Consider the following 23054-nt stretch of genomic DNA (forward strand, 5'->3'; position numbering starts at 1 on the left):
TCAGAAATGTCACCTTAACCTAATAGTTACAATTCTAAAGTTTCCAGAATGCATTTTTCTGGGAAAATTTAAATTTTAAATTATAATCATAAGTTCAAGCCTACTCCTTCGTAGCGGCCGCGATTAGGCGAAAGCTAATACGTGCCACAAAGGAAATTTATCTGAAATGTTATATTGAAGTTAATATGAAAGGTTTACATAAATTGCACGACAGCTACTTCAAGGCAGCTATTTTTCTAGTCTCGCAGGTGCCAGTACTCCAACAACATAATGGGGTCAAAAATTCCTTTATATCTAGCTATTTCGATAGTAATCAAACATATAAAACATTCCAGCCCTCATATAAAGTAATTGGTTAATGTGCAAACAAGACCACTATAACAATAAATAAATAATAATAAAGCAGGAAGGAGCGGAAGTTGATGTAGTGGGGAAGAGAAGATAAACGCTACAGGTCGCAGAAAACCTTAACTAAAATTGGAGTTTTCTTTCTAGCCCATTATTTTTCTGTTAAAACTCTAGTTGATACATTAAATATTTTTCGAATAGTTGGATGGTTTTTGACCACCAGCCTATCCACAATAAAACTAGAAGCTAAAAGCTTCCTCCAAATTTTAAGAGGGAAATCACGGGCCTCTACCAGAAGTGAATTCGTAGGAGTGGAGTTGAGAGATCCCAGACAGAACCTCTGCTTTTATAAGTTAAATTTTACAAATTTACAAAGTAATCTTGACATCAGTCAAGGCATTGAACGAAATTGGGGCCAGAATAAAAATTAATACTATCGTTATTAGTAAAATTGTACTGCATTTACACTCCAAGATATATTGTTTTCAAGATAATGTTGTATGTTCCTAACGATTAGATTCCTACAATTTGTTTCATTCTTTTTACTAATTAGAATGAAACAAATTAATGCATGTTCACATGTTTTTTTAAAAGAGACCAACCAGGTATTTTGGGTGTCTTAATTTATGACTAATGGAGCCAACAACAGATCAGTTATGAAAAGAGAGAGAGAGAGAGAAAAAAAATACGTGCTTCTATTGTAATGAAATGGTTTCCATGCCTACTTATCAAAACAGAAGCTGTTTTACCACACATTAAGTCATGGTAAGATTATACATGTTTCAATAATTTTATTTTTCTTTCAGTTTTTTAGAAAAAGCTTTTTAAAAATAAACCAAAATAATGGATTTGTATTGACAGATATTATCAAGAATAAAGCCAGCAGTTGGTCCCTCTACTAGTGATGCCCAAAGCTCAAACAAATCTGTACCGTCTTTGGAGCAATTTTTGGCCAACAGGGATTATACAGGTGCATTAACTCTTTTGGAGGTTTGTACTTTATATTACAGCTTTTTGCTTCCTGTGAATCAATAATTGTAAAGTAGCACATTTATTTCTAAAAAATGTTTGCAGTTTGATCAATCCAGTGGAAAAGGCACAGAATTAACTGATAGGTGGATGGGTTACTGTGCTTTCCATCTTGGAGATTATAAAAGAGCCATGAAAATCTACGAGAATCTTGTTAATGCTACCAGTCCACCTCCAGATGTATTTGTGAATTTAGCATGTTGCTATTTCTTTCTTGGTTTGTACCAAGAAGCAGAAAAGGTACATATTAGATTTCATATGTAGTTAATCATATTTGCTGTGAGGGACAAAGTTACTATTTTGTTATTTTTTTTATTTCTTCTTAACATTTTAATTTTAAAGCCCTATTAAGAGTTAGTGGAGTCGTTCATTTATCCTACACCTAGAACTTTTAATTATTTATTTGCACTTTGTGCAATAATAAGCTAAATAATACAACTTTAATTTTAAGTTTTTTTTAAATGTTCCTTTTACTTTTAAATTTAAATCTCTATCCTTTACATAGTATTAAATAGGATTGAAAAATAAATGAAAAAATGGTTGAATTAGTATTTTAAATAATAATAAATCCTTGACATTTATTCTTCTTCTCTCAATGTCTCTGCCTCTGCCTCTAATAGCAAAGGGTTTCAAGCAAAATTAAGTCAGCAATTTTTTAGTCGTTTACAGCCCTTTCGAAAATGTGAAAAAAGGTTAAATAATTATTATAAGATGAGAACTCGAAAGTTCCATAAAGATTAACTTTATAAGAAGGTAGCGAAGAAACGATAAGTATATTACAAATTATTATTGTAAATAAAGAGATAAATTATTAATATTAATTGCAGGTTTTAGAAAAAGCTGATGAGTGCCCTTTGAAAGTAAGGCTTTTATTTCACTTATGCCACAAACAAGATGATGAATCTCGGTTAATTGAATACCACCATAAATTGCAAAACGTAACGGAAGATATGTTATCCTTAGCTGCTGTTCATTATTTACGTTCACATTATAAGGAAGCTATTGATATTTATAAACGCATTTTATTGGATAACAGGTGAAGATTTTTTAAAAAATAATTTATTAAATTTTTAAAGCACTTCATTATTTATAATCGCTGAAGAGGATTCTATAAAGAACGTTCAGAGACTTCAGACTGCCTAGATTCTGCTCCATCACTTCAGTTTCAACTCAAAAGCGTTTCTAAGTATAAATTAACCTGTATAAGAATTACTGTATTCAAAGTTATTATTTATGTTTCCCAGACAAAGAAGAATTTTTTAGATTTTTTTTTTCAGTCGAACCGTACGACCTCAGAGTCGGATACATGAGATTTGGCTCTTGTTAGTAAAAGCAACGTTTCTTACAAAAACATTTGTTCAGAGAATCGTTGAAACGTCATTTACTGGGATTTTAACGTAAACTGAGATTTTAATGCTTAATAGAATAAGTCAGTATTAATAGTGTTTTAACGGCCCGGAAAATGGCAAATATTAAAATCATATAATCTCGTCCAATAAAGTAATTGGCTGACGCTCAGTTGCCACATATTCCATTTGAAGACAGATATAGTTTTCAAATTCGAAAATGGGAAATTCTCAAGAGAAAAATCATTCATGTATGATCAACAATTGATCTAAGATTTCTTCATTGAACAATACTACATCACTAGTGGCATGGTATTGTAGGTAACTTTCCAATCGAAACACTGCCTCTTTTTTGAACTTATATAAGAACGTCTTTATGTTTTCTGACCAATGCCGAGAAAAGTGTTGTTTCTGATTTGGGCTGCTTTCTCTAAAACCTGACCTTTGTGCTTCAATGCTTGCTGAAACAATTCTGGCTATCTCTAGAATTTCAAGAGACATTAATCCTTACTTTCAAATTTCCTGATGATTCGTTTCTAAGAATGTAGTAAATGGAAATGCTTAATTTAAAATACTGGAAGTTGTCAATTTTTTATTTTCGTTATTAAAATTGTATAAAAAAAGTTATGTCATTATTGTTCCATTTCTTCAGGGGCTGCGCGAAACAACAGATAAGAGAAGGTGATGTATATGAATTTACAGAACTGTTTCCCGATTGGAGCATGTGAGCCTTTTTAATTTGTTTAATTTATACATTTTCCAATAATATTTTAATTCGGTGTACCATTTCCTTTTCTGTAATAGTATTTTAGTAACCAAGAACCGAACCAACAGTATTTCTTAATTTTGCCTCATAAGGTTTCGCCTCTAAGTGGCGTCTGATCATAGTAAGTTGGCAATGAAATGTAAATCCTAAGACTGTAGGCAGCCGAAAATGCGGGCAATCGTAAATATTTATAAACAATCGAATAAGTAATAGTAATAGTTTTTACTTACCTGAATGTTCATCATAAATATAATTTTCATCATAAACCAAATCAAGACAATTATAGCAGCGCCTTCATCAAGGGAATCTACTTTAAAATGTAGGTATAATTTATATAAAATATTTTGCATGCTAACTTTCAAACCAGAGAATAATAATTCAGTTCAGCACATCAATAACCTGAAATTTTCGCACGTTAGGTAATAATGACAATTATTAGACAATAATGATCACCCTTGGCACACATGAATGTTTCCTATTTTTAAAAGAAAGGAAAACGTATTAAAATTCAAAAAGTTACTTAAATTTAAAGAGAAGATTATTAAATTACTAAGTTAGAGTACAATCGTTTCACAAAAGAAAAGTTCTTTTAAGATGCATAATAATAGTTTTTCTAGTCTTACCTTATTACTAAAATTACTAAGATAATATTGCCAGTTTGATATTTTATAATTTAAAAGTTTCATTATGTGTGTTAAAAAGACAATTTTTATAATTTAAAAGTTTCATTTTGTGTGTTAAAAAGACAATTTTTATGTTTAGGTCTTTTCTTGCATTGAATGTGTATGTTGCTTTATGCTATTATAAACTGGACTATTATGATGTATCTCAGGAAGTATTAGCAACATATTTACAAAAATACCCCGACTCTGCAATAGCAATCAATCTTAAAGCTTGCAATCACTTTAAGTTGGAAAATGGGAAAGCAGCTGAAAGCGAAATAAAAAATTTAATGGTAAAGTAAAATAGTACATTTTATGATAAAAAAAGTGAAAAAATAATCTTATTATATCAAGTTAAAGAAATTTTCAAATGTATTAAAAATAGAAGTGTTTTTTTATCTCTTTGAAGATATATCTAGCGAATTTCATACAGTATTAATGAAGCAGTAATAAACATTATAGATAATTGACATTATCATTGACTTAAAATTGATGGCTAATCTGTCATGTATTGCGGGATCCATATGTTGTCCCAGCTAGTTATCTAATACAATTCGTTCTCAGTCACCCTTAGAGTAGCCTGGGATAGAACTTACCCAGGCCACTCAGAAGTAGTATGCCTCTATGGTTTTCACCAATCCAAAATTCACCACTGAATTGTATATATGTATTCAGTTCAATTTAAAGCAGCGATTATCTAATCTTCTGGGATTTTCTTTTGCTTCTGGCCAAATTTAGGAGGTGATGGAAACTTCTCGATCTGTGAACCCATACTATATATCTGAGCATTTCAGACGTGATTCCAACTAGTTTTGCAGCTTTCCTTAATTTCGTGTTATATTCATCCTGCTCACCTTCATTAATATCATCATCTTCTAGACTGTTACATTTCACTCGTCAGATTCTTATCGATGTTTATAAACAATTTTAATAAATACAAAAGTTTTTGAATGACATTTTACTTGGCCAATCACCAGGACTTTTTTTTTCAATTTAGGATATGAGCTCTTCATCGTTTACATTTGCTCAGGATTTAGTAAAACATAACTTGGTGGCATTCCGAGGAGGAGCTGGTGCTTTACAAGTATTACCACCTTTGGTTGATGTTATACCAGAAGCAAGACTCAATCTTTTAATATTCCACTTTAAGCAGGTAAAAATACATTTTATTTTACTTTTTAAAGTGTGGCTACTTATGTATTATTTTAAAGATTGATATTCTTATTTATTGAACTTCTCAATTCACTTTAGTATGCCATTGCACTTGTCTAAAAGCGCTAAGTTTAATTAATTTGCTAAGTTTTTAAGGGAGAATACATGGAAGCATATGAATTAATAAAGAATCTTGAACCATCTGTCCCACAAGAGTACATACTGAAAGGGATTGTAAATGTAGCTGTTGGTCAAGAAACTAACTCAGTAAGTTCTTCCTTTCACTCTCTCACACCCTTAAAATATTAAGAATTTGTGGTTTTAATTTATGACCGATTTTATTTTCAGCGAGATCATTTGAAAGTTGCAGAACAGTATTTTTTATTAGTAGGGAACAGTGAAAGTGAATGCGATACTATACCTGGAAGGCAATGCATGGCCTCACTCTATTTTCTACAAAGGCAGTTTGAAGATGTCCATGTTTACCTTTCATCTATCAAGACTTATTTTTTCAATGATGACAGTTTCAATTTTAATTATGCACAGGTTAATTATGAATGAATGAATTTGTGTGTGTAATTAAGTTATAAAAAGGAAGTACATATATCCGATTATGATTTTGTGAGATCTAAGATAAATTTTGACAGTCGCTTAGCTTATATAAATCGCTGCACTCACAGGCTACCAAAAAATAGTCTTTTTTATTTATTTATTTTTTTGTAACAAATTTAGCTTTGTATTATTGCGCCTTTGGCTTAAAGTAGTAAGATTGGTACTGCAAGATTAAAATTATTAAGGGGGACAAAAGCAAAAATCAATCCTTGATAAATCTTTTTAACGCTTTTTCGCAAATATATATATAATTTTATTTAAAGCACGTCAATGTCTGAGATCATTGGCACCCTGAGCTGTTTTCAGTGCACTGGAAACGTTACTGACATCTCTATTCATCGCCGGACAGTAAGCGGTAAGAAGCTCCTAGGAAGAGATCATTCTAAGGGCCAACTGCTGAATACGAACCCGGGCTCTCCGCGTTGATTTTTTGAGATATTCTGATACTGGGCTAAAGAAAGGAATTTCCATCTTACCTGTCTTTTTTATTGTAGTTCAGAGTGTTGTTTTCACCTCTTTTTTGTATATTACAAACTACGCTATCGTGTAACATTGCCTGTTATTTAACACTGTACGATAATTGTCGCGGACATTTAGAATTTAGAATTTTTGAGTACTCTCTCTCACGAAGAGCTATTAGGACCACTATGGTGACAGTAATTAACTAAAAGATCAGGATGATCTCAACTACTGTTCATTATTTTTGGTGACTGATTCATTGTTTCAATAGGATGAAAAATTATTGCTAATTTCAGTCATATTTTTGACAACCAAACACATCAAATCAATCACGCTCAGTTCATGAACACACGAACAACAATCAACACACACACCAACCTTTAATAATGTAAAATATTACGTCAATTAGCCCTAAAGATGACCTAGTCCCTAGGTCGAAAGCTTGGCATAATAAAAAAAATCAAAATATGACTGAAATTGGCAATAATTTTTCAACCTATTGATGTTCTCAAATTAAACAAATTTTTCGTTTTGTCTTCTTGGGAGTCAATCCATAAAACAATCGGAAGATTGATCAAAAAATGGATTAAATGTTGATATTAAAGTTATAATTTAATGAAATCATATTCTATAGGAAAGCTTTTTTTTTAAAAAAAAGAAAGAAAAAGAAATTGGGCGAATATTTGAGAATTAGTGTTTAATGATAAATTAAAAATTAAAATAATTTCAAAAATATCTTTTTAAATATTAAATGAACAAAAATTGGAATTAGTAAAATCAAAGTTAGAGAATTGAAATGTATGATGAATATAATTAAAACTTTGATAGTTTTTCATTTGTTTTCTCGATTTAATTCAGTAATAATTTCAGGCCAAATCCGCTTTAGGAAATTACAAGGAAGCTGAAGAAACATTTTTGAATATTCAGAGTGAAAAAATTCAAAACGAATACATTTATATTAGTCACCTCGCTCGTTGTTGTAAGTAATTTTTTTCACATGGGTTTCAAAATTAATTTGGATGCACTTTCTGTTCTTAAATGCTCCAAAGACACTATAAAATGATATATTTAAAATTAAATGGAGATTATTACTCCCTCGTATTTTATCTTTAAAAATTTCATGTTTGCATTGTCCTTGAAAATCTCCAGAATTACCATCTAAGAGTGGTACCTCTAGCCTCTATTGCTTTAACGTCTTAAACCTTGGTTTTTCAGATATTATGGTTGGTAAACCCCAATTTGCTTGGGAGTTATATCTAAAAATGGACTCATCAACTGAATCGTATTCATTACTTCAGCTTATTGCAAACGATTGCTACAGAATGGGTCATTTTTTGTACGCCGCAAAAGCGTTTGATCTTCTTGAAAGATTGGATCCATCTCCAGAATACTGGGAAGGAAAAAGAGGAGCTTGTATAGGTGCCTTTCAAATGGTTATTGCAGAAAAAAAATCAAGGTCTGTGAAGTTTATCGAATATATATTTTGTTCCGGAGTCTTCTTTTTAATCTGTTAAACTTTTTAAATTGGCCATTTTTTAGATTGACTTATAGATCTTTCAGTTAGAGATGCTTTCTATGTAGTTTAGATTATTATCACTGGTGCATTCGTTTTTAGTTATCACATGATATCTAATTGTACTAATATCTTATATTTCTCAATAAGATTAAAAAATTCAGGAAAATAAACCGCCATGGATTGATGGTCTAAATTACTCTTAGTTCAGACGCTTACAGGATAAAAATAAATGTTCATATGTTAAGAAAATTATCAATATCATTATTATTATTTTTTATTATATATTTAAGTAGTAGGCGTTAATTACTAGATTTTGTAAAATTATGCTGGCTGAGTGAATGTTATTGTACTAACTATGAAGTCTAGTAAAAAACAAATAATTTTAAATAATTATCATTTCTGTTTCAGCGATTTATTGCCTAGTGTGGTACAACTTTTAAGAAGTTCCTCTAATCAACAAGTGGAATCAATTATTAGAATTATAAAGAGATGGGCCAAAGAACATAGAATAAACATATAAAAAATGAGATAGATCTGCTGCTTTTTATTCCCTCTTGAAAATGATAAATTTAATTATAGTTCTAATCAACCCTTAAGATCCATAAACTTGACTTAAAAATGTTGATTTTGAATGGAGTGAATAATAATTCTTCAATCTTGATGTTAATGGTCAGCATTAACTATAGTTTACACTGAAGTACACTATAGTATGTCAACTTGTAAGAGCAATTTTTCATCTGGTTTGTAGGAATCAGTCAACAGATTTTTCTCGTAAAATGAGACTATCTCCAGTAAAATGAAAAAACCAAAGATTTCATTACTTACCGTGGTATCAGTAAACTAATTTCAATAGAGGACACAGCAGAGGTGCAAACTAAAAAAAGAAGTTTTGCCTCCAATAATACTCGTACAAAAAAAATGCATGGAAATAACGAATTTGATCGCAATTCGTATACCACTATATTAGTCTTAGCTTTATAAAGGATTAGTTTTCTTGCATTTTATTTGATTAATTCGAAGAAAGGAGTCATAGCTTAACAACTTTATCTCAAGTACAATTGATAGGAATGCGAATTGATGAAATTATTGAGTTGATAAAAGCCCAGTTCTATGAATGAATTGGTGTGTTTGAAGTATACCGCCACCATTAGCTGAAATTACCACTTCCTACAATTACACACTTCTTGGAAATGCGATACTGAGAATTACATTCGGTAATGGTGCAACCAAATTGAATTAATTTTTTTACTTTTATTATTATTTTTGACTTGTATTTTTTGAAAGGCAAAGGATTGCGATCATGCAGATTTTGAGTTTTTACCAGAAATATCTGTTTGAGGTCCTCTGAACGCGAAAACTGGTTCATAAGAATTGGTATAAACTCTCTCTCTCTCTCTCTCTCTGTCTGTGTGTTTGTGTTAGATCAGCGTAACAACAAAATGAAAACTGCAGAAATTTGATATTTGATTTGGGCAACACACTATAATAAAAGCTTTTCGACGAGAACATACAACTGAGACTGCAATTTCACAAACTAGACGTTTCTGTTGTTTTCAAAAACAACTAATGGTGTATTCATAATTATCCATGAACGGCGGCCATCCAGTGATGACAACCGCCAGGTCCTTGAGGCGTTAGCGAGTACTACTGACTCTTTAGATAGCCCACGTCAGGCAGCCAGCGGCGTCTCAAACGTCTTGATGGTTTTGTGGGTAGAGTTGAAGTTGAGTAGGATTAATATTGGGAGATAGTTTGGAATAAACTTTTAGATTAAGGAGTTTGGTTTTGGCAGAAACAAAAGGAATTTTTAGTAAGGTGTGACATGGAAAAGGGAGCCTTAAACATGATAATACAGAAATTCCACCATTTCTACAGAAATATAACCTTTTTTTTTAAGGGTAACAATATTCGCTTTCCCACCTAATTCTGTACTTCGATTGATAACCCTTGCAGCAATACTACCTTCCTACTGCAGCATGCACATTATTTAAGGCACTGCTCAGATCTGCTTATAACGCTGACTGTGTGAGCCCACACTGAATTAGATTCGTAGGTTACCGAGTCCAGCAGTTCCTTATATTTTCTATAATTCTCTATGATGCACATAGCTGACGACAGATAGCTGCCATGAGAAAACATTGTCCAGAAACTGACTAAGAAGGCAGCTATGCTAATTTCCAGAGAAGTTGACGCGTGACAAATAATTTTTTTTGTTTTTCTAAAGGAAACTGTTGAATTTAATATACGTATATATATTTTTTTAGAATAATATTTACAATACAGAATAATTATTGCCTTCCGTTTAAGTTCAGTTAAAGATAAGGAAAAGAAAAATATTCACATCCGCTCTATTATGTACAATTAGAGATATAAATTCCAGGAAAGCGATCATGTAGAGGGATCTAATGGCCAATGTAAGGTATAACTATTTCTAGTATAATTCTTTTTAATGGATAAGAAACAAAAATTGGTCTGTTTAATAATAATTCTATTTCTTTTTTCTTGAGAAAATTTGGAAGGTAATTATAGTTTACAATTTTAAACAACTAAAATAAATAAACGAATTTTTTGTAAAACTGAAAGTTCTTCAGGAAAAAAAAATGGCTTATAAAGTTGATTAGCTGGCAATATAAATCCGGTGATCGGAAAATCTCAGGCAAAACAGTCACAGTTCAATTAAAGTCCGGTAAATGATAATAAAAAAATAAATAAATTAAAAAGAACTCTCAAATTTTAAAATCTTCTACTACGCAGTAAAGGAGTTCCCATCGCTATGTATTGGCATAAAGTTTTCATTATAGAACTCAGTAGATTTTTAATTTGCTTAGAGAATTAGAAAAAATTTACCTCTAGAAGCCATGTTCAGTCCGCTCACTCTGAGATATTGTTTTCAATTTTATTTCCATATTATCAGGGTAAGACATCACGATCTTATTCTGATTATCAGTAAAATTATTTGACACTTTCGTTAAACTTAAAGTGATATTAAAATGCATAGCTTCACCTTCTTGTAAGCTCTGTTCCTTCATGATGTACTCCATATTTTTTTATTTTCAAGAAATTTCAAATTCTGAGCTGGAAGAATATCTATAAATTGGAATTGCAACTGAACAGGGCGATTACTATTTTTCTAGGTAGTCGCCAATTAACTTCATTATAACGTTGTTTTTATCCGTCACATCACATATGATTTCTTAATTACTTGTCGATTTTAGACTTTATTATTCTCCTCTAGTTTTAGAGTTTTACTTGGACTTGTAACCAAAAAATGCCGATAGATGGCAGGAGCTGCCGCATTATTACAAATTTGGAGTGACCGTTGGATTTATTGTTTAATGTCAGAACATTAAACATTCATTCTTTCTCGTACGCTAGGCCTCGTCAATGCCTCGAATAACGTTATCGCCACTTGTAAGTCATTACCTTGTATTTAGTCTTATTATTTTTTTGTATATCTTTTTTCTCTAATTTTAGTATTTAGTATAATTATAAAGTCTCAATCTACTTACGATTGTTCTGTTAGTTTGAGTTAATGTTCCTTTCTTTAAATACAGTTATTTTTATTTTCAATTATAGCACCAGAGAGAATTTTATTCAGTTCTCTGTCGCCCTGTGTGATTGACTAGTGGACCCTCCCTCCTCTTAGCGTTGTGCTATCCCGCCAGAGGCTCCCTTAAGAGTATTCATGTTGGAGCTGGTTAGGAGTATCGTCTCGGATAGCCTAGGCTATGTGGTGACCTTGAGAGGAGGAATAAAAGGGATATCTCTCTCTCACTCCTAGCCGGTCACACATTTAACATACTCTACACATGCCTGAAGGTATGATAGACACAACGGTACTAGGTATTTCTTTGGAAAACGTTTTCTGAGAAAATATTTATTTAAAGGTGGTTCTAGTCTAGGAGTAACGCTTCCTTCAATACATTTTTATGAACTTAGAATTTACAAGAAACTTTACTTACGTAATCAGTGAAGAGTGAAGTTCTTGATGTTCACACCAGCTATTTTTTTTTATTCTGAGATTCATCAACATCCAACCTTGGGACGATGTCTTCAGGTTTTCAGATAGCCGCCTGAAACGTCCATCACAGATTACGATGTACCAAAAAAGGGATAATCAAAGGGAGCCATTGGAGCCCATGACCTTTGTACTAATTACTTCGCCTTTGAGTTAAACGTTCCACTGCCTAATATAAATTCTATAACAATTGACAGCAACATAAGAAAAAATAATGTTGTATCATTATAATTAGCTCATAAAAAAAGGTGTTTACAGAAAAAGAAAAAAAGTATTTCTCGTAAACTTTTTTAGTTAACATTTTAGAAGTTCCTAACCTCTATCTACTTTATAAACAACGCTTATTTAATTACACAGCTTTCAAAACAAGGGGGGAGAAATCGTCTTCTAAATTAATTAAGAGAGAAAATTTAATGAAAGCAACTATTTCTTAGAAATAAACGACAAGATTTTAGGAAATTCTCTCCTCCTTTATCGTTATTTCCTTATCAAAGTGCTTTCAAATTAGTTTGAACTTAGTCTGCTGTAATTGTTAATAAATAAAAACTAACCATAGCCGTTTACAAAGACTTCGATCATTTTAAAGACTTTTATTTCTGTACACATCAGGGCCTGCTCCATGGTTTCTTGGGCGATAGAGCTTCAGCGAGCCTTTTGTGAAGAAAATCATGTGGGCGACAGCCAACTAGATTACAAATTACACAGTAAATAAAACCATATAAATAAATAGACCAACCCTCAGTCGCTATTCTGAAGATTAGCCGTCGTCTTCTTTGGCAGTCATTCTGTTTAAAACCACGTACCTTTAGCTTCTTTGTTGATTCAACTTTTTGATCTAGGTCCTGGCACTTGCCCGGGTAAGCCTGGTGCTGACGCCGGCCCTGTTGTGTACACTTTCTACCTCTAGCTTAATTATGAATACGATGAAGCAGAAATCCTAATACATCCGGTCAAACTAGATGAAAATCCCTTAATTTTTCGTCAACTTTCCAATCATAGCTCAAAATTCAGGTGTACAATCCACCTCTGGCTTATTTAATAATTCACCGAAACAGAACTCTCAATCATTCCTTAGAAAGTAGATGAGAATTTCTTATTTTTCCTTATTATTTAGCAATCGTAACATCAAATTCGGAGTACCTTTTTGTCTAATCCAATTCATGCCTGAATTTCAAATTACCGGTAAAAAATAAGTAATTTTTGTCTAGTTTTGAACAAAAGTAATTTATTTCAACCGCAGTGCATTACTGTAATAACTAAGACAAAAATGGGTAATTCACACTGGGTAGCCTTTAATTAGCAGTTATGATTGCAGAATTGATGGAAAAATTAGGAATTCCTGTCTAGTTTGACTGGAAAGATTGAAATTTCTATTTCAATGTATTGATAACTAATTAAAAAAAAGATTGTTCAGACAGGGTTGCCCGAATTAGGGATTGTCATCTGCTTTATACATTTAGTTGCAAAGCCAGAGGTACAATGTACACACAGGGTAGCCAGAATTTTGAGTTAAAATTGCAAGATAAATGGAAAAACATGGAGTTCTCATCTTGTTTGACTGGAATGATTGAGATTTCTGCTTCAATGTATTAATAACTAAGTTAAAAGTGAAATTGTACAGATAGGGTATCCCGAATTTGGAATTACCATTGCAAAATTAAAAGAAAAATAAATAATTCTGGACTAGTTTGATTGGTAAGATTGAGAATTCTGTTTCAGTGTTTTAATAAATAAGCCAGAGGTGGAATGTGCACGCAAGGGTAGCCCTAATTTGAAGTTACAATTGCAAAATAAAAGGAAAAATAAGGAATTCTCGTTTAGTTTGCGAGGAAAGATTAAGATTTCTGGTTTAGTGTATAAATAATAAGAAAAAGATTGATTGTACTAACAAGGTAGCCTCTAATTTGAAGTTGCGATTGCAAAATTAAAAGAAAAATAAGTAATTCTGGTCTAGTTTGGCTGGAAGGATTGAGATTTCTGCTTCAATGTATTAATAACTAAGACAAAAGAGGATTGTACAGACAGGGAAGCCCAGAATGTTAAGTTACGATTGCAGAATTAATGGAAAAATAAAGTATTCTCGTCTAGTTCCACTGGAACGATTGATATTTATTTTTTCTTTTTTTCACAATATTTCTCATTCTATTTTTTAAAACTGGAAAAGAATTTTTATTTTTCCATTCCTGTTTCGGACGTAATTTGAAATTCAGGTTACCATCTGAATGCATTACACCTCAGGCTTAGTTATTATAATAATAATATTTTTATTGCTTTAGAAAATACATTCTGTAGCAGGAGTTGGTTACAAAAATCAAAATAATTATAGAAATAAAAATAAGATCATAAAGTTAAGAACAAACAAAACAACATCTGTGAAAATAAGAGTGAAACTGAGTAAAAGAGCTCTTATATCTATATATACTCTTAAAAACAATTAAGTGGGTGAAAACAAAATCAGCTGAGAAAAAAAAAAAATAAATTGATTAATAACGAGAGAGAAGAATTTCTCCTTTCTTCCTCCCTTCTCTCTCTTTTTCTTATTCTTTGTAAATAAACTTTTTGTAAATACATTCCTTTTTCCTTTTTTCTCCCTTTCCTCCCTATTTTCTTCTTTTTGTAAATAAACAGAACGACAATGATAGAAAGGAAGAATAAAAATAAAACAAAAAGAAGTGATGTCTCTCAATCATACAAATTTCTACGTAACTTTAAACCTGCAGATAGATAACAAAATATATCATTTATTTGTTTATAATCATTAGACTTCAGTAAGTCTGTTTGTGGATAAGCAGTTAATAAATATTTACTTAAGAATTTAGCTCTTAAATTATCCAAAACTTTACAGTCATATAGGAAATGTAAAAGATCATCTTTTTTATCGTTATTGCACAATTTACAAAAAGCTAAAGGAAAAAATTGATATCTGTCATGACCGTGAATTATCCTAAAATTCTTTTTATAATTACATAAACGCAGTTGACAAAAAATTCGTATTTTTTCGATATTAGAATTAAAATGCAAATAGAGCTCACCTTGAGGGTCAAAACTAGATAAACATCTAAAATGAGGGTTAAATGAAGAATTTAAGATAAACTCAACATCTTTACCGAATAAATAATTTCTGAAAGAAAACAAGACATTAAATTTGTTATTTTTAATAGTATCAACATCCTCAATTAATAAATACTGATGTCCAGTTAAACATAAATTGTATTTTAAGTATGAGTACCAATTAAATGGTAAATTGAAATTGTTTTCAACCTGTACAAGACGCGATAAGCACATTCTTGGTAATCTGTCCTCTGGCATCGCCAACAAAGACAGCCACCAGCCAATCATCCTTTTAAATACTGTAAATCTTGAATGGATCCGACCTACCTCCATCCGAACATAGGCACTAGGCGTATTTTTTGGCAATTTTAAGAGATTTTTGAAGAACAACAACTGACCTCTCTCAATTTGTTCAGTGTATGGACCACCCCAGACCTCAGATAAATACAAAAGCACCGACTCAGCCAGAGACTCATAAAGATAACACTTCGACCTCCAATTGTCCGACTTAGAGCTTCTGAGTACATTTAAAACGGTCGATTTAGCAGCAACGAATTTGGACAAAAAGTGCTCAGTAGCGGGATAAAATTTTGCCGACGTACTAAAGGGTAAACCCAAATAATTAAATTTATTAGCGAATTTAATAATTTTACCATCATAATACAATTTTTTATTCAAACGACGGCCACCTTTTTGAAAAACAACCACAAAGGATTTTTCAGGCTTAGTTATTATGTTAATTCGCTGAAGCCAAAATCTCAAATTTTCCAGTGAAACTAGATGAGAATTTCTTATTTTTCCATTAATTTTGCAATCCTAACTTAAAATTCAGTATACATTGTACCTTTTTGCTTAGTTATTTATTTATTACTGATGAAAGTGATACCTTCAAAGGACAGGGGGAAGGACTTGAAGATAATCAAATACGCAGATATGGAAAAAGGAGATGAAAAGCACTAAGCAACTCTAAACAGTAATTCTCTGGACCTGGGGGCACAGAGTGTCATTTTGAGGTTTTTGGAAAACTCCAAGAGTTAGAGGATAACTAGAAAACTTCAAAATAGCAGTACGATTTACTCTTGGGTTGTTCTGAATGAATAACATTTCTGTATGGTTGTTTTCAGCTAGTAAGCCAATCTGGTCCCCCGATCTTTGTGCATATCTGAGTATATATTTTATTCTCGTCTCTGGAGTAAATTATGTTTGAAACATACTTCATCATTTACAAGATCAGATGGCCTACTGTGCGAATTAGACCGATTATATTTTACTCCATAAATTCTGTTAATTAATTTTACCATTTTTTTTTATTTTTCAACTTTTAGTTTTTAGACTTTGGGTTGAAGATCTTTTGGTCACCTTCTCTCTCTCTTGGCAGTCTAAGTATTGTGCACCATCTTAACCCTGCTAGAAACCCTTGCCTATAGAAACTATAAACATATAAAATTAGAAGCGAACGTCTTTACTCAATCATCACGAACCATATTCTGAAAAATGCGTAGATGGATGCAACAATTGCTTTATTAAAAACATCTCATATCATAACCGTCTTCGCACAGGAATTCAGGAGCCTCTTGAACAAAACTAGTAACAATGAGTTAGTAATTTGAAGAATCTATTCAGTAATTAGTATTTTTGATGTACTTCGAGCTTTTATTTTGATGGAATTGTTGGATTTGGTTGAACTTGAACAACTTTGAAGCATCTCATTAAAAGCTTTTAGAACTTCTGAGAATAAAAGAAGCTACGAATATGTTTGAAACATTCTTCATCATTTACAAGAAAAACCGCAAACGCAAAGAGATTCAGTTTTCACTTAACATCTTATCTTTGAGCTAAATCTAGAAATACTTGTCTATATCAGATTAATTCTTCCTTCTTATAAGCATAGTTTAATGTTAAGTAATGTTAATTCTCAAGAATTACTTCTACTTCAATGACAACCACAAGATCAAAGAGGAAAAGGGAAATATTAAAACGAATAACTATCTAAAAATGCATTATAAAAATGTTTTAGAAGATTGGTATTTCCTCTTGAAGGCGAACCGGGCGAATGGTGTAATTGAACTTGCATACAATGTACATGGGGTAAAGCTGCAGTAACTCCAGAATTGCTACTGCACTTCCACTGCCACTAATTGCGAGGATTTGCATTTTAAACTTTTTTTTTTTTTAATTCTGTTTTGGAGTACAGCTATAGCTTTCCTTCTCTGAGTTCTCCCATTCTTTTCGTGGCTACGATGGTGGCATGATGAAGCAGCATGGCCTAATTTTTTGACCTGGGTTTCCAGATTGAAGTGGCCACTCAGGCTTCGTTAGGTTTCATTTGGCCGCATCCCGGCCATTAGTTTATTTTTTGTTTTCTTAATTGTCGTCTATGGCCAATGGTGCTGATGTAGAGTATATGATCTCATTAAATGGAGTAACTATGATTATTCAAAAGTATGTAATTAAAGAAGACAATTTTCTATTTTCTATTAAAGAACAAAAAATTTTCTCTTAACAATTAACCAGTTAAGCGTGGAATTTAGTTTTTAAAAAACCTCCCCACAGTGTGCGGAATTAAAATCAGACAATGACGTGTATACACGTCATAATAGTCACTGCAAGAACTTTTTCTGCCATCTCTGGGGCTTGAGGTTACAGTGCATTTCAAAATCTTGCACCGCTTCAAGTATGCATTGCCTAGATAACTAGGGACGCGAGAGCTTTCACAAGGAAGAAAAGAGCTTTGAATTCTGTGCAAAATGAAATCATGCTCGTACTGAGGTCTGCATCTCTAGCTGAGGTAAAAACAGCATTGCACATGGATTGAGAGCTTCTATTTGTGTGCGTAATTCCCAATCTCTAGTGTGGAGACCAAACATCAATCAACCAATTATCATTTGGCTGACTCCCACCCCCTTTCCGTATAAAATACTTGACAGTTCTATTGGTAAGATAAAGGAAACATCCCACCAAATAATATTCTTATTGTACTTTATTAAAATTTCGAGTTTTTATAGTTAATGGCAATTTTATATTTTTCACAACGAGAATACACGTAATAGAGATTTGGTGTATACACGTCAAACACGCTTAACTGGTTAATTAAACAAACAATTTCATCTCTTTACTTAGACCTTTAAAATTGTTTAAAAAAATTCAATTCTCGCTATCCTTTACAAAGAAAGAATTATTGTCAAACACAATTGAGAGTGTGTTGTTGATTTACAGCTAGATAACAGATAGACCAACTTCCTAGAAATAGTTAATAGCTGAATTTACATCCATAACTAATTCATATATCGCGTGCTTACATCAGACTACAACCTCCAGTTACTTACTGCAGAAGAATAAAATATGATTTTCTTTATTAGACTCAAACTTAGAAAGTATTTTCATAACTAACTACAGTCGACTCTCGATAATTCGAACCTCGATAATTCGAATTTTTCGATAATTCGAACTCTACAGCTGCTAACTTCGGTAAATCGAAAAAATCCAGTGTATTAAGATACGCTCGATAATTCGAAATCCTTTTCCTAACAACAGGGGGAGAGAAGGCTCTATAATTCGAACTAGGGCGTTTCCTCTCTTTATAATTCGAATTTTCCCTAGTAATGTTTACTTCTCATTTTCTGCTTATTGTTCATTTCTGGCTTAATGTTTCCCACCTTCCAGCCCAGTTTAACTTCCCAATTCTCTTTCTTACTTTGTCACGATTGGAAGTACGTCTCCCTTACTGTGTCCCACAAAGAAAACATTATCGCGGCCGTGGAAAGTGGTTCGAAAATAAAGATATCGCCAAAACTTTAAATATTCCACCATATTTAAAGGTCTAAATAGACTCAAACTTAGAAATGCCACTTAAAAGCTCAAAACAAGAAATCTGTTGACTTAAGTACTTAATATGTACTCAAGTTTTACTGAAAATTATGATTTTGGTGCAAAAAAGAGTTAGCTGCAAAATAACTTTTGCTTATAGCAAGCTTAAAAAATGCTCTAGAAAGTTCAAATTGAGCCCCAAATGACCCCCCATCACAATATATTAACTAATCCTTACAGCAGACACAACATAAGGAATACATCTTAAAGCATATTTAGTTTTTTGTCCCCACGCAAAAATTAAAAAAAAACTGTAGATAACTCCTTTTTGCACCAAGCTCTTCAATTGCAATCAATCATCTTTTCGATAGCCACCGTTTTAGGATGACGGTTAATTTTAAAGAGTATTCAATACCTTTCGATCTTTCGCAGGGCTCCTAAAATAAAATATATGAATATTTGTTAATTAATTTAGCTGTTAGATATTTAATAATTATAATAGGTCTTCAAATATAGTCAATAAAAAAATTCCCTGACTTTTTGGCCGGTCACCCTCTACGTCTCATTTCCCACGCAAAGTGAAGTTTCCCGTTTATACATTAATAATATCTAAGGAAGTAGGAAACAATATGAGGGAAAAACGTTTTCCGAAATTAAAAGCAAAGGCTTTTACTTCTCCCTAATAATAGCTACTCAAACAATTGTATAATGAGTAAAATTAAACAAGTCACTTTTAGAACAATTGATGGAGATTTACTTCTCTGTTGGTAAGGACCACAAATTAGTTCCTAGAAGTTCACAAAGCTTAATGTTTTTGAAACGAGCTGACTTACAAGAAGATTCAGGTACTCGGTGAATGAAACTTTCATCAATCTCGTATGAAAACGGAAATCTAAGAAATTCTATCTTCAGAATCAAGATAGATCTGGCTGTAGGCAAATGGTGGTTTATCTAATATTTTTTTCCAGCGATCTTAATTTTAGAAAACAAAGTTTGTACCTGCCAAAAGTTATCGACAAGAGCTGAACACCCGCTTACCAGTGGTTTGATGTGATTTTCATCTGCGCTGGTTTATTGGAGAGTGAAAAGTGAGACTTAAGGAAAAAGCGCTAGTTTTGATGCAAACAATTTGAGGCAGTTTACCAGACAGCGGTGTGTGTATTGGGATCAACCGAACAAATAAGCTTAACTTGGTCTGCTCAAAATAAGGAGAACACAGGTAGACGTCTAATCAACTGCGGATGGCTGGTTTCGTAAAATTGGGTACGAAAGTCACTTTGGAATTAAGGGGAATGAGATAGCTAACGGGGGAGCAGACAAAGAGGAAGCGATCTGCTGCAGTCTTAGGAACCTGTCACTCATGAACCAGGAACGGCAGGGGAAAAAAGGAGAAGTACAGGAAACAGTGGATAAAGTACTACATTGATAATGTAAACGGAAAAAAAGATCCCAACTACTCTGTTCTATAGCCGGTAGCTACAGGCCATGATTAGCTGAGTGCACATAATATGTTCAGGATAGGATGATAATCCATCTGAAGACATGATGGCGACAGTGAACCTCGAAGCGAAGACCGAACAAAAGAGCTGTACTGAGGTGCCCTAAAATATATGCAACAAAAACTCCAAAGTAACTTTTCTTCTTTGTATTAAATAAAGTAGAAATAGATAAGTGCCTGGCCAAGAACTAATTGCGTATGAACTGTATTCAATACATTTATTGAACAGCAAAATTACAAATTTTGGCCGGTTTATAATTTTTATTTAATTTTTTTAAAAAAAAAGGAAGCAGAAAAATTGCTCCTTTTAACTACAGAGCACAGCCTTTTTGATCTGTGTTTCTATAATCAGTCAAATATGCCTAGCTGTGAACACATAATTTAAAAATTTGTAGCTCCTACTACATCTTGTTGCTACTAAATCATGTTGTGACAGCGATGAATGAACCTTAAAATTAAAACTAAAACTCCTAAGTCTTTTTCTTCTTCTTTCCTGGCTCTACAACCCAGTGTTGCATGGCCGCCAACCAGTTACGCAATCTGAAGATGTTCCTTGCGTCCCTACCAACGTAAGCTGGGTCTTCCAACCCTTCGTTTTCTATGCGGGATCTTGCGCCTAAGTTTGTAGGGAATCTAGTCGGTACTTAGCCCTACAGCCACATAGCCTGTCCATCTCAGTAGGTTTAACTTAATCCAAGCTACTACTGGGAGCTTTGTTAGAGCTCTCTGTTCTTTTTACGTCCCCAGATCGGGTCATAGATTTTTGCTTAGCATATCTTTGAGATATGCTTCAAGTTTCTGAGGCATCTGTCTAAGACTGGCCGAATAAGGATCTTATTCAGCCTAAATTTGAGGCACCTTGTTAATAATTTACTTTTAAGCGCTTGTTTAGTCCATAATAGCTCCTATTAGCCGACATTAATCTCTTTTCCACTTCCTAAGAGGGCGAACGAAAAAAATTACTCAGAGGTCTCAGTGAAAGAGACATGGCCGCTTGGATCTGTCAAAGAGAACACTGTCTAAAGGCCGGCAATGCACTGTAAAAATGGCTTTGGTCGTCGTTGACAAATATTGCCTAGATTAAATTATAAAATAAAATAAAAATAAAAATAGCCTTTATTAATTCCAAACAAATAAACCAATTCAATAAAATTTCACTTTTATAAATTATAAATAGTAAGATTAATAACGGAAAAATAAAAGAAGATTTACACTTTACATTATTAAATTAATAAAAAAACTTATACACAAATACTATTAATTATAACTAATAAAAATAATTTAAATAAACATAAGTTAGATGCTTAGATTTTGATGTTTACTCCACCACAGCTCCTCTTGAACTCCTAGATTAAATTAAAAGAAGTTAAATGCAATAATTTGTTTCATAGCAGTAAGGGAAAGTAAAAGTGAAAGTAAGCATTACTAACTTTTCTGTGTCTATTAATAATAAATAAATGTGCTAATAAATAAGCAATGGAAACAATTTGTTAGTAGAGAGCTGAAATGGCGAAAAAAACATTTGTTATATTTTTGTAATTCCAAAGAAAGAAATTACAATCAATCGATGTTGGTTTATAAATTTGTTTCTAGAGAAATTACATCATGGCCATAACAGGAAAGTTGTAATTATTTCCTTTACCATGAACTAGGCTGTGGACAGGTGAAATAGTCCAAAAGAGAGACGATTGTCCCTGTTCCAAGAACCACTATTGAAGTGGTGTAATAATGTCAATTCTCTTAGAACCGTTATGCCTCTAGAAATCTAACTAAATATTTCGTTATAATGTACTATCAAGTTTTTACTAAATTCTTGAATGCTATGAATATTATATGTATAAGTATTAAATTATAACTTCGTATTAAGGGCTACTAACTTGAAATCAATGGTACTAACTTTTAAAAGTTTACATTACATCTTAGCGAACTCTTCTTGGAAGTATTTTTTAATTAATAACGAGTTATAATCGCTGTTATATTTGTCACCTCATCTTTTACCTATATGATTATGCAATTATATAATCGTCGCCTGCATTCAAACAACTTTATTCAATGAAACCGCCTTGTTATTAAAAAATAAAATCAAAGAATTTTTACTAAATGTTTATTTTCCTTAAGGTAAGGTATGGTTTTACAGAAACCTCTTCTAATTAAACCGCAGTTTATTAAAGTTCAAGTTTTTATTTATCGAGTTTTTTTATTTCTAACGTTTTTTCGTTTTTTCATCCATCTCCAGAGGTTGATTCATCAGTTTCGTGCTGAGAGTTTTAATTTCCGCTTCTGTCAAATGCGACTAGCATTAACTAATAATAATTATTTCTGTAGTCGTATTTTTCAGATTACTATGATTCAACAGATACTAGGGAAACCCCAATTTGGGATGTTACCAATAAAATAATAAACAGTGCGCGTCATAATTTCCAGCTTGTCGTCACTTTTTTTTATAAATAAACTTGGAGAATTCCAGGATTATTGTTGGTGTATCCCAATAAACTGATTCTATACTTTAAAATTAAACAAGAAAATTGTGGAAAACATATACAATCATCCTTCAGTTATGGCGGTTAATAGGGACCAGAACCGGCCGCGATAAGTGAAAAACCGCGAAGTAGTGTCACCCGCTCATTTTTAACATACACGTACATTTTTGGTGTATGTATAATATCAATATGTGTATATGAAACCATATAAGTGCATATGTTATCATTCACTATTTTTTCAATTACTGTGCCGCTGTTGACACGGATCAGAAATTACCCAATTCTCTGCAAGTTTTTGTTGCAATTCGGA

The 23054-nt window shown here is 32.3% G+C and overlaps 1 protein-coding gene and 1 long non-coding RNA gene across 3 annotated transcripts; one reads left to right on the plus strand and one right to left on the minus strand.

Annotated features, from left to right (window-relative positions):
* Positions 1 to 959: 959 nt before the first annotated feature.
* Positions 960 to 8419, plus strand: Ttc26 (tetratricopeptide repeat domain 26). 2 transcript variants are annotated; one of them, XM_074119260.1, is made up of 12 exons: positions 960 to 1113; positions 1210 to 1338; positions 1423 to 1617; positions 2205 to 2413; positions 3376 to 3447; positions 4252 to 4444; positions 5149 to 5304; positions 5460 to 5570; positions 5652 to 5849; positions 7245 to 7353; positions 7590 to 7830; positions 8299 to 8419. In XM_074119260.1, the coding sequence occupies exons 1-12, from the start codon at positions 1111 to 1113 to the stop codon at positions 8408 to 8410; spliced, it is 1728 nt and encodes a 575-aa protein (XP_073975361.1). In that variant the 5' UTR covers positions 960 to 1110; the 3' UTR covers positions 8411 to 8419. The 2 variants fall into 2 exon arrangements, with proteins under 2 accessions (XP_073975361.1, XP_073975362.1); XM_074119261.1 differs by lacking the exon at positions 3376 to 3447.
* On the minus strand, positions 3668 to 12882 carry LOC141449651 (uncharacterized). Its single transcript, XR_012455629.1, has 3 exons — positions 12460 to 12882; positions 11853 to 12089; positions 3668 to 3888 (listed from the first exon to the last, which is right to left on the minus strand). It is a non-coding gene; the product is annotated as an uncharacterized lncRNA (long non-coding RNA).
* Positions 12883 to 23054: the final 10172 nt, after the last annotated feature.

Source organism: Rhodnius prolixus, unplaced genomic scaffold, assembly GCF_049639745.1.
Source record: "Rhodnius prolixus isolate KJV_2025 unplaced genomic scaffold, Rpr scaffold_2, whole genome shotgun sequence".
Lineage (NCBI taxonomy): Eukaryota > Metazoa > Arthropoda > Insecta > Hemiptera > Reduviidae > Rhodnius > Rhodnius prolixus.

Coding starts and splice junctions, on each gene's coding strand:
- Ttc26 (XM_074119260.1), top strand. Junction 4,445..5,148: donor GCGAAATAAAAAATTTAATG/GTAAAGTAAAAT, acceptor TTTTCAATTTAG/GATATGAGCTCTTCATCGTT. Junction 5,850..7,244: donor TCAATTTTAATTATGCACAG/GTTAATTATGAA, acceptor TAATAATTTCAG/GCCAAATCCGCTTTAGGAAA.